The sequence below is a fragment of the Medicago truncatula genome, chromosome 3 (genome assembly GCF_003473485.1).
Source record: "Medicago truncatula cultivar Jemalong A17 chromosome 3, MtrunA17r5.0-ANR, whole genome shotgun sequence".
Lineage (NCBI taxonomy): Eukaryota > Viridiplantae > Streptophyta > Magnoliopsida > Fabales > Fabaceae > Medicago > Medicago truncatula.
The window spans coordinates 56,292,976-56,304,032 of record NC_053044.1 but is presented as its reverse complement, the minus strand read 5'-3'; the positions used below and the strand labels follow the sequence as shown (position 1 = coordinate 56,304,032).

The following is an 11,057-nucleotide window of genomic DNA, read 5'->3' as shown; positions in this document are numbered from 1 at the left end:
GTCCAGTTCCTGGTCGGCGCAGTTTATAAGAAAGCGGGCTTTCCCCCTTTGTTCTACTCTATCGAAACCATCAGTCGCCACCGTCGCCGGAGGAAGAGACTCAAGCTCCGACGTACACACCTTCTCTCCACCTACTCACCGCTGCAATACAGTCTCTACTGTGTTGTGTAAGTTTTACTCTTCAACATTCACCAACCAATCCACTCTACATTATTATTTTATTTTTTTATATTATGTTACAATTAGAATCGCCATTGAAGCATATTTTTCAACTTTATCACGATTGTGAAGTGGAAAACTATGGTTTGCATTAGGTATTTTCGTAGCGCGACATTGAAATAGGGATTCAGGTTTTGTTGAAAACCTAGGGTTATACTGAAAATATGGATAATAATGAAGATATGCTTTCTGGAAATGATGATAAGAGGATTAAACCGGTGGAAATTGGTTTGGATTCTGATAATGAACCTATATTTAAACTAAAGAAGCCGCGTTGTGTTAAGAAGAAGCTTTGCTTGGTGTCAGAGGGGACTGGTGGGAATGCTGCTGACTCTGTTGGGAAATTTGTTGATGTAGTAGTACAAGAGGATTTGGGGGGTATGGATGATACACTAGCTTGTTTTAGGAAGAGATTGAAGGGTCCAAAGAGAGATCGGGGCTCAAGAGGTGATAAAGAGAAAGATTCTAATGTGAATGTTGCGGTGGAATCTTCTGATGGGTCTTTGAATGTTTCTTGCCAATATGAAGGTTTGGATGAAAAATCTTTGTTGAATAAGGACAGTGCTTGTGAAGGGCAAGGTGCTGGAGAAAATGGATCTGATTTGGATATGGATATGAAAACAGCGGGTAGCTGTCAATTGAATGTAGAAGGGCCTAATGTGGATTTGGCACTGAAGGGAATTGAGGATCTTGATGTGTCTGAAGATGGTTTGATCGCAGAGGGATCTAGAAATATTCCAAAAGATGAAAAAGGGGTTGATCCTTTGCTTGATGCTGGTCTGCCACACTCTTCTGATGAAACAATGGGAGATTCTTTGTCAGAAATTTTACAACCAGCACAATCTAGTTTTGTTAGTAAGTCTTGTGCTGCTGTAAGTTCAGAGCAGAAATGTGGGAGCCAGAATGTGAATGACGGGTTGAGCCTTGACTCCAAAAGTGCCAGAAAAACTGCTGAGGGTGTACATGATTCAAACATTCACGATGGACCATTAGCCGATCCCTGTTTTTTAGCCAACGTCTGCCATGGAGATAGCCAGCAATTGTCTTGTGTACAATCTGAAGACACTTGTCCTCCTTCTGACCAAAAGGATGCATTAGAAGAAAGAATTCTCAATGATGGTTTAAAGAAGTGTTCTGCAACATTGCATGATGTTGAAGAAATCACTGACATTGTCTCTCTCCCGAAATTGGGGGAAGGGGTGTCTCCAATTATTGAGGGTGAGCTCAAGAATAACTTGACTGATGACCAAGCAGAACTGTGTAATATTCCTTTAAAATGCAGTGATTTTACTTCCAAGGACAAAGAAAAGCTCCCCCCTTGTGATTCTGGGCCCCTGACTAAATCATCTGAAAATATACGGGATAAAATTAATCACCTGGTTTCTGAAAATGTATTCCAGGGATCCTCAAGAAATGGAGCTATGGCATTCTCTGGATGCAACCCAAAATTAGATGAAGGTGTGCATTCTGAAAGTAAGTTTGTCTCTGGTAGAAATTGCTGCGATCAGAAAATTTTAGATACAAAGGATGAAGCAAGGATTTTTGTTTCTGGTAATTTGCTTGAAAAAAATTATGCAGCTTCCGGCGGTTGTTTATATCCTACAGTGTCCGATGAAACAGTTAAATCTGAATTGGCTGCTCAGCTAAATCACCTAGAGATAGTACCTTTAGAAACACACAATATTCCAAAGGACTCTGTTGACTATATTCCAAAATGCAGTTCAGTATTAGATCCGACTCAACCTTCCAAGAATACATTTGAAAAGGTTTCTCTTGCAAATGGTGATTGTTTCTATGCCAAGAGAGAAACTGAAGATGCCTCTCCTCAGAGTTCAATTCCAGAGAAAACTGAGAATTCTGCAGAATATGCTGCTTCTGTGTCTGAGGTAGCCCACTTTGATGATAAGACATCAGCTGTTATGCGCCGCAAGGGTAAAAAGCGTCGGCAGGGGGACATGGCATATGAAGGGGATGCTGATTGGGAGGTTTTAATAAACGACCAACCTTTTCTTGAAAGCCAAAGTGTTGTTGATGGTGAGCGCATTCTTAAACCAAGAGGGAAGCTTGATTCTTTGAATATTGTTGAAGAGTCTGAAAGTGATGCAGTAGCAGTATCAGCTGGGCTGAAAGCCCATGAAGCTGGTCCAGTTGAAAAAATAAGATTTCAGGAGATCTTAAAGCGGAAAGGGGGTCTCCAGGAGTATTTAGATTGCAGGTCAGTATATTTAGTGTTCAGACAAGTTGCAGTTTCCACTCTGCAACAGAAAGATTACATTCATCAGTATTTTGGTTTTGACGGTGTCTTGTGCTTCAAAAGCCCATATAACTGTTTTACATCCTTTTTGAATGTTGATTGAATTTATTATTTGTTTTGGTTGCTTAAACATGAAATTAAGATTTTAATTTCTTGAAATTACATTGAAATTAACATTAATGACAAGATCTATCATCATTTTTGGCGTGCTTTTGTAAGTTTGGAGTAGGTGAATTTTCTCCCAGTTTATGGCCTACATGCAATCTTATATAAATAGTTAAATGTTCTTCTCTAGGCCTACAAAACAATTTATGGCCAGTCATTATGGTACAATAGTAGATGTTCTCGACCAAGTAATTTTTTTTTTTTTTTTTTGCATTTGTATTGAATTTTTGCTATATCATGGAAAGGCTTTTGTTATAAATTATGGCGTAATTTGATCCATGTAGCCAACCCCACTTAGTGGGAGAAGGCTTGGTTGTTGTTGTATACATCTTTGATATTATTCAAAAAAATAAATTCTTCATCTTTTAATTTATATACTGCAGAAACCAGATCCTAGCTCTCTGGGGCTGTGATATCACACGTATTTTGCCTCTTGCTGACTGTGGGGTTCGTGATACTCCTTCTGAGGATGAACCTCCTCGCTCTTCTCTTATTAGGGAGGTCTATACATTTCTTGATCAATGTGTAAGTCTGTTCATCATATTATTCAGCTATCGATTGTCATTTCCTTTGCTCATTTAAATGTATACCTTTTGTCATTATTAACATATAATGATTTTCTTTTGGGGAAAAAACATATTGTGTCAATGTTGATATCACTGGAACTTTGTATCATAATTTTTTTCAGGGTTATATAAATGTTGGAATTGCCTCTCTAAAAGACAATGTTGAAAATAGTGCAAGGCATAGTTATACACTTATAGGAGAAAAAGGATATGAAGAAAGTTATGCAGCATCTGTTGCTGATTCTGAAGATGGAGTTTCCTTTATTGTTGGTCAGACTAAAAAGTCAGATGCCCCTGTAGAAATTATGAGCAGTCTTATAGTAGGTAATGAAGACCTGACAACTGAAGCTAAAGAAGACAGGATGAGTTTTAATGTGGTGGCAATGGATACGTCAAACATTACACAACATGAAAAAAGAAAGTGTTTTGATTGCGAGGAAAAATCTGGGATTCAGGATGGATTAAGTGGACTTGTACACGGGACTGAGCAAAGCAATGAATCTACCTGTGTTAAATCTGCCTCGGGTGATCAGATAGGTGATGTTCTGAATTTTGATTCAAAGATTGGAAAGAGAGTGATTGTCATTGGAGCTGGTCCTGCTGGTCTAACTGCTGCTCGCCACTTGCAACGTCTGGGATTTACTGTAACTGTACTTGAGGCAAGGAGTAGGATAGGGGGTCGAGTATTTACAGATCGCTCATCTCTTTCTGTCCCTGTGGATCTTGGTGCTAGTATTATCACCGGTGTTGAGGCTGATGTGGCTACTGAACGAAGACCAGATCCTTCCGCGTTGGTTTGTGCTCAGTTGGGTCTTGAGTTGACCGTGCTAAACAGTGACTGTCCTCTATATGACATAGTGACGGGACAAAAAGTTCCTGTAGATATGGATGAAGCACTGGAAGCTGAATACAACAGTCTTCTTGATGACATGGTATTGCTTGTTGCCCAGAAGGGTGACCAGGCTATGCGAATGTCCCTTGAAGATGGTTTAGAATATGCCCTTAAGAGGCGCCGTTTGGAACGCTCTCGAAGAAGTAACGAACAAAGAAGTGGCAAAGAAATGGAAGAGGTCTTGAGTCCTCAAGAAAGAAGGATTATGGATTGGCACTTTGCTAATTTGGAGTATGGGTGTGCTGCTCTGCTTAAGGAGGTTTCTCTTCCCTACTGGAATCAAGATGACGTGTATGGAGGATATGGAGGAGCACATTGTATGATTAAAGGAGGTTACAGCACTGTTGTCGAGTCATTAGGTAAAGGGCTTGTCATCCATTTGAACCATGTTGTAACAAACGTGTCTTATGACAGCAAGGAATCAGGCCTGGGTAATAAAGTCAAAGTTTCTACATCAAATGGCAATGAGTTCTTTGGAGATGCTGTTCTGGTTACTGTTCCATTGGGCTGCTTGAAGGCTGAAACTATAAAATTCTCTCCACCTTTGCCCCCGTGGAAATATTCTTCTATTCAGCGTCTTGGATTTGGAGTTCTCAATAAAGTGGTCTTGGAATTTCCTAGTGTGTTTTGGGATGATGCTGTGGACTACTTCGGAGCAACAGCTGAGGAGACAAGCAGAAGAGGCCACTGCTTTATGTTCTGGAATGTCAAGAAGACAGTGGGGGCTCCGGTCCTCATAGCATTAGTAGTTGGGAAAGCGGCCATTGATGGTCAGAATTTAAGCTCTTCTGGTCACGTCAACCATGCATTAATGGTTCTTCGGAAACTTTTTGGGGAGGCTTCAGTACCTGATCCTGTTGCTTATGTTGTCACTGATTGGGGGGGGGATCCTTTTAGCTATGGTGCTTACTCCTATGTTGCTATTGGAGCATCGGGAGAAGACTATGATATATTAGGGAGGCCAGTTGATAAGTGTTTGTTTTTTGCTGGTGAAGCAACCTGCAAAGAGCACCCTGATACAGTTGGTGGTGCAATGATGAGTGGACTCCGAGAGGCTGTGCGCATAATTGACTTATTGAACACTGGAAATGATTATACGGCAGAGGTGGAGGTAGTGGAGGCTATACAGAAACAGTCAGATACAGAAAGAGATGAAGTTAGGGATATTATAAAGAGACTTGATGCAGCAGAGCTTTCCAACTTATTGTACAAGAAGTCTTTAGATGGTGCTCGAATCTTAAGCCGGGAAGCTTTACTGAGGGACTTGTTCCTTAATGCAAAAACCAATGCTGGGCGCTTGCATGTGGCCAAACAGTTGCTAAGTCTTCCCGTTGCAAACTTGAAATCCTTTGCTGGGAGTAAAAAGGGGCTAAACATTCTCAACTCATGGATACTGGTACTGCTGTCTCATTGGTTGTATAATTTTCAAATTTGTTCACCTTCTATATATAATGACTACCTCCTTTGTCATGAAAAAGTAAAACATCTTTACCTTATGTTGAGATAATTTCTTAAATTTTGTGCTTGATAATGTTTGAAACAGGACTCAATGGGGAAGGATGGCACCCAACTCTTGCGACATTGTGTGCGTCTTCTTGTGCTTGTTTCAACTGATTTGCTTGCTGTGCGCTTATCAGGTATATCTATGTTTGTTTTTTTCGGGGACATGATTTGCATGAAAATGTGTACATGTTTTAAAAAATAATAATTGTAGATTGACATCAGCTTTGTTTGTGTCTTTCTTACGACCATCCATTACTGTCTGGTGATCAGCAAAGTGAAATAGTGAATTATCAAGTGGTAGATATGTTTATGCTTCAGTAGATTATTCTGTTCTGAGGGTCATATGTGTTAGGAAGAGTTGGATAAATAGCTTAATGAAGTGCTTATTTAGTAAGCACTTATCATATAAAGGCTTGTGTATAAACTATTTTTACATTTAAATAGAGAATGAGGATAAGTTCTGTAAGCTCTGCTGGGGAACTTATGAAAGTTGGTTGAATACACCTTATGGGTATATGAAGTATTTTTAAGACATTCTAAACACTCACACAATTATTCATATCATAAGATAAACCCAAATGAGCTCTTCCAAACGCCTTGTTAATATGTTATCCACAGTTTCTCCACTGTTTTGGCTTATCTTTTCAATTATTGGTGTAGGCATTGGGAAAACAGTGAAGGAAAAAGTTTGTGTACACACTAGCCGTGATATTCGTGCTATAGCAAGTCAATTGGTTAGTGTATGGCTTGAAGTCTTTCGCAAGGAAAAGACATCTAATGGAGGACGAAAGCTGTCAAGACATGCAAATGCCGTAGATATATCGAAGAGAAAATGTATTAAAGATCCAGCATCAGGAAAACCACCTCTGAGTTCGTATCATGGTACTTTTGAGAATAAAGGAGGTATCTTAACTCCTGCAATGGATTCAGCTTCCATTGCACAAATGAAAAAATCCCACGGCAAACAAGGAAGTCAGCAAGCGGTAAATGACTTATGGCATGATGTCAGTTCTTCTAGATCCCAAGGTTCAACAGGAAAAACAGACACTGAGATGAAGGATACCCACTGTGCTATGTCTGAGGAAGAAAAGGCTGCTATTGCTGCTGCAGAAGCTGCTCGTGCAAAAGCACTTGTTGCTGCCGAGGTTTGTTTCTCTGATGTTATGGATATGGTGCTTCTTTAGTTCTAATGCTAATAATCTGTTGGTATGTATATGGTGCTTCTTTCAGTCAATTAATACTTTAAGAGGCATGTGCTAAAATACTGTGGTATTGAGTTGGGCTCTAAACAAGATTCTAAGATGGTAATAAATCCAATCCTAAACCTGTTCACTTACATTAGTCCAAACTTTCGATGTCCATTTTTTTGAGTGAGAGGGTGTGGAGAGAGTACTACATCGACGAGAGATACAGTCTAGGTAGAGCTTATAAGACTTGGTCAGTCCTTACCTTGCAAGTTGGTTTTGTGTGGTAGAGTTTCGCCCAAATCTCAAATTCTAAGATGGTGAGATGGGACAATCTTATTCTAAGACCAGGTGGAGCTAGGTGCGTGGGGTTTTGTCATATGAAGTTGTTCCCTCCTCACCAATCACCTCCCTCAAAAGTTATTCGTACTCTTGCGATCTTGCCCTTCTCAAAGTTTAAAATCATTGCAGAAAACAACAAACCTTCACCTTCATATAGCAAACAGGGAAGGTGGAGAATGGATAGGACTCAGACTCAATAATCGCAGTAAATTGTATTTTTTATTATATAAATATAATCTTTTATGTAATATATATTGTTGTGTCTATATTTGTTAGTTTTTTCTTTTGAATTCATCAAATTTTTGTATTATATCAGATAGTACTAGTATCCATCCATTATAGTGCATGATGGACTGATTAAGAATCCGAAGATCATTAACTGTCTCTTGACAGGTGCTACATTTCCCCGAAAGATTCAGTAGTTTTTGTTGATTGTAGGCATATACCTCTGCAGAAGTTAGGAACAGTGCGCAACTCCAGCTTCCAAAGATACCCTCATTCCACAAATTTAAGAGGCGGGAACAATATTCACAAAATGATGAGAGTGATAGTAGGAAAAAATGGTCTGGTGGTGTCTTGGGAAGGCAAGATTGTATTTCAGAGATTGATTCTAGAAATTGCAGAGTTAGGGACTGGTCTGCTGATTTCTCTGCTGCTTGTGTTAACCTCGATAATTCCAGAATGTCAGCTGATAATCTCTCACAGCGGAGTCATTCAAATGAGATTGCAACCCATTTGAACTTCAGAGAGCACTCAGGAGAAAGTGTTGCTGTGGAAAGCAGTTTATACACCAAAGCTTGGATTGACTCAGCTGATGGTGAGGGAATAAAAGACTATCACGCCATAGAGAGATGGCAATCTCAAGCAGCTGCAGCAGGTTCTGATTTTTCCAATCCAGCCATACATTTGAAAGATGAAGAGGGTTCAAATGCCTGTTCAAGGTTACGCCGGAACCATGATGGAGTGGCAAATGACAGCTCTATTTCACAGGTTACTGTGAATAAGGAGAACTCAAAAAATCATTCTCGAGGAGCAGATTGTATCAAAAAGGCTGTAGCAGATTATGTTGCGTCTTTACTTATGCCTCTTTATAAGGCAAGAACACTAGACAGGGATGCATACAAGGCTATAATGAAGAAAAGTACAGCCAAGGTAATTTTTTCCCGTCAATTCTTTGATTCTCCTTTTTATTTGTTTAATTGAAAAATGCTACTCTATGGCTTGATAATTGATAGTTATAAGGAATAACCGATCTGGTATATAATCTCAATAGAGTATAGCTTTTGTCAATTTCTTATGTTACTGGGAATAAGTTTCAGGTCATGGAGCAATCCACAGATGCAGATAAAGCCTTGACTGTTCACGATTTTCTAGATTTCAAGCGGAAGAATAAGGTACTTTGCCGTTAATTACTGTAATTTTGTGCATTGATCCTATTTTTAGCATGATTCCCTTCTTGCTTTTGACCATTAATTCTTTCCATTGTCACTGAGTTTGGGTTGGATGCTTAAAACATGCAGATTCGACCTTTTGTTGACAAATTGATTGAGAAACACATGGAAATGAAACCAGATGTGAAATCTTAGTGTTGTTTGCAGCTCGTTGAAGGATTTTTGGAATCTGTTTATTCTTATGGTCTCTGGTGGCCATGTGCTTGCTCTCACATAAGTACTTCAATCTTCCAATGTATGTACTACAGGAGGCTTTAGTAGATAAACAGATAATATATTCTGTTCAGCTCAAATCAAGTGCGCTCTATGCAAAATGCAGCTTTCTCTCAGCATTCTTGCAGTTCAACAGAATACCAGAGTACTCTGCAAACCGGCTTTACTATTTTATAGTGAACGCTCAATGCAATTGCTGGTTGAATCCTTTGGATGCCAGGCTTCTGGAAGTTTGAAGATGACAATAGACTCCATTAGTCCCATCTTTTCACCTTCATCTTTTGTAAAGACTGCTCTTGAAGGTTGAAAACCTAATACCCCATTTTTTTGAAGGGGTTTTCTTTTGACGGACAATGACATTAATTGACTTTACGAATTCCCTCTATCTGTACAGCTTAGGGTTGTTTTAGCGCTGACAAGTATACATATCCATTTCACTGTGGCCTGTTAGAACACAGTGTTGTTCAGATTTTTTGAGTTCAAAATGAATTACAAACTTTATTTCATTCTCCAGAATGGGGAAAGAACTATACCGGCTCTATGAGATCTTTGATTTACCATTTTTTTGTTTGTTTAGTTTCGTGACCTCTCTTTTGTGTGTTTGTTTGTATGTCGAGTGTGCTATGAAAAATCTAGAATAGTAGAATTGTGATTGCCTCATTAACAGAGCTATGAAATCAATTCAGCTCTAATTACTGTTTAAAGGATTGCAACACTAGATGCCTGTCTTTTGGATCGGATTGTGTTTTATCCAACATTCTCTTTGTGATTATACTAACACCTCTCTCTGTTTGTTGGTAGACTGAGAAAGATTATATGCCAATCACGGATGGGAGGTAATAGATGCATTCCCTCCTTTACCTTTGATTTGATATTTATTGCAGCTCTTACCTTCACAACTAGTTTTCAGGTTCATTTGTTTTTATTTTTATGCTACACCTTATTTTATTGCCTCTTGTCGCGGAGGCTGATGGCCTTGTTATGATACCATTGCTTTTGTTTCTTTTGCAGACTGTTTTCATAAACAAAGCAAATGTGATCTTGTACTAAAAAATGGTGCTACCTGTGAAAATAAATTCCAGTAGGATCTTAATGGGGTCAGGGTGAGTACTTTCTTGTCCTCGAGCAATTTATTTTCTCTGAACCATTTAGTCAAGCTTGTTGCTGGAAAATTCTTTATGATGGTTATCCAATTAAAAATTTTATTTGCTAGGACAATGTTCTATTTTTATTGTAGCTGTTTCCAATTACATGTTGATCTTGATAGAAAATTACACCCAAACTATATTTTTTTTATGCATTTCTGGTATGCTTCTTACCATTTGACACAGTTGTGTATGTGCATGATAGGAAAGGTAATGATTTAGTTAGCTGGCAAAGTATGTGCTTGGCATAGATTCGATGTGGTATATATATCTTTGTGTTAGTAATTATTTTAAGATCTTCATGCGAGGAAAACTTGTGGAATTTTTATTCTTTAATGGAATAGATAGGCGAGCGCTTTATAGAAATATAAATATCGAGTCTCCCATAATAAAAGTAGTTGCTTTTATTATTTGTTGCGGTTGAACTCGATAAATACAGCAATTTGCCACTTCTATCGTAAATGAAGCGTGTCAAATAATTATTTGTTTTTATCAATAAAGCTTGTCAAACATTTTAATGGTATCTGAAGAACAACTCAATCTATAGTATTGTGATATGATAATATAATATGACATCATGGTTATGTATATTATAATTTTTTTTTAAGGCATGTATAATATAAATAATGCTTTTGTATTGAATGACTTTAATACTATTTTTTATTTCTTTACAATTTTGAACATCATATGTAACTATTTCTTGTGCCAAAGTCATAAAGTTTTGAACACTTCATAATTGATCGCATGATCTTAGAAATAAAATAAAGTTTAAAATTTTCCCTATAGTCAATTTTTTTCTTGCTCCCTCCCAAATTGGTGGTTTAGAGGGCACCGTAACATTCCTTAAAAAGTGAAAGAGACGGTACTGTAATATCTTGTTAGAATAAAGACTTAATTGTTAAAATCTTATATGTAATATTTTACATTACATATATAAAAGCAAATTTATTATCCTCCAAGTTAAAATCTTCATCATTTTCTTGAGAAATTAAATAAACACATTTTAAATTCCTTCTCTATTAAAAATCTCTTTTCACTCATTTGAAACAAACAAATGTAAACGTCAAATGGGTTATATCAAAGATCGAGCAAATTTTTCGTTATTGTTTTTAGTTTTATTAGT

General features: G+C 37.9%; 1 protein-coding gene across 2 annotated transcripts; it reads left to right on the top strand.

The window, feature by feature from the left end:
- LOC11426826 (lysine-specific histone demethylase 1 homolog 3) lies at positions 1-9,493 on the top strand. Of its 2 annotated transcripts, XM_024779348.2 has the most exons (9): positions 3-167; positions 315-2,434; positions 3,022-3,163; positions 3,327-5,492; positions 5,640-5,733; positions 6,260-6,744; positions 7,564-8,277; positions 8,445-8,519; positions 8,646-9,493. In XM_024779348.2, the coding sequence occupies exons 2-9, from the start codon at positions 384-386 to the stop codon at positions 8,709-8,711; spliced, it is 5,793 nt and encodes a 1,930-aa protein (XP_024635116.1). In that variant the 5' UTR covers positions 3-167; positions 315-383; the 3' UTR covers positions 8,712-9,493. The 2 variants fall into 2 exon arrangements, with proteins under 2 accessions (XP_013462192.1, XP_024635116.1); XM_013606738.3 differs by having other exon boundaries at positions 1-2,434.
- The last annotated feature ends 1,564 nt before the right edge of the window (positions 9,494-11,057 follow it).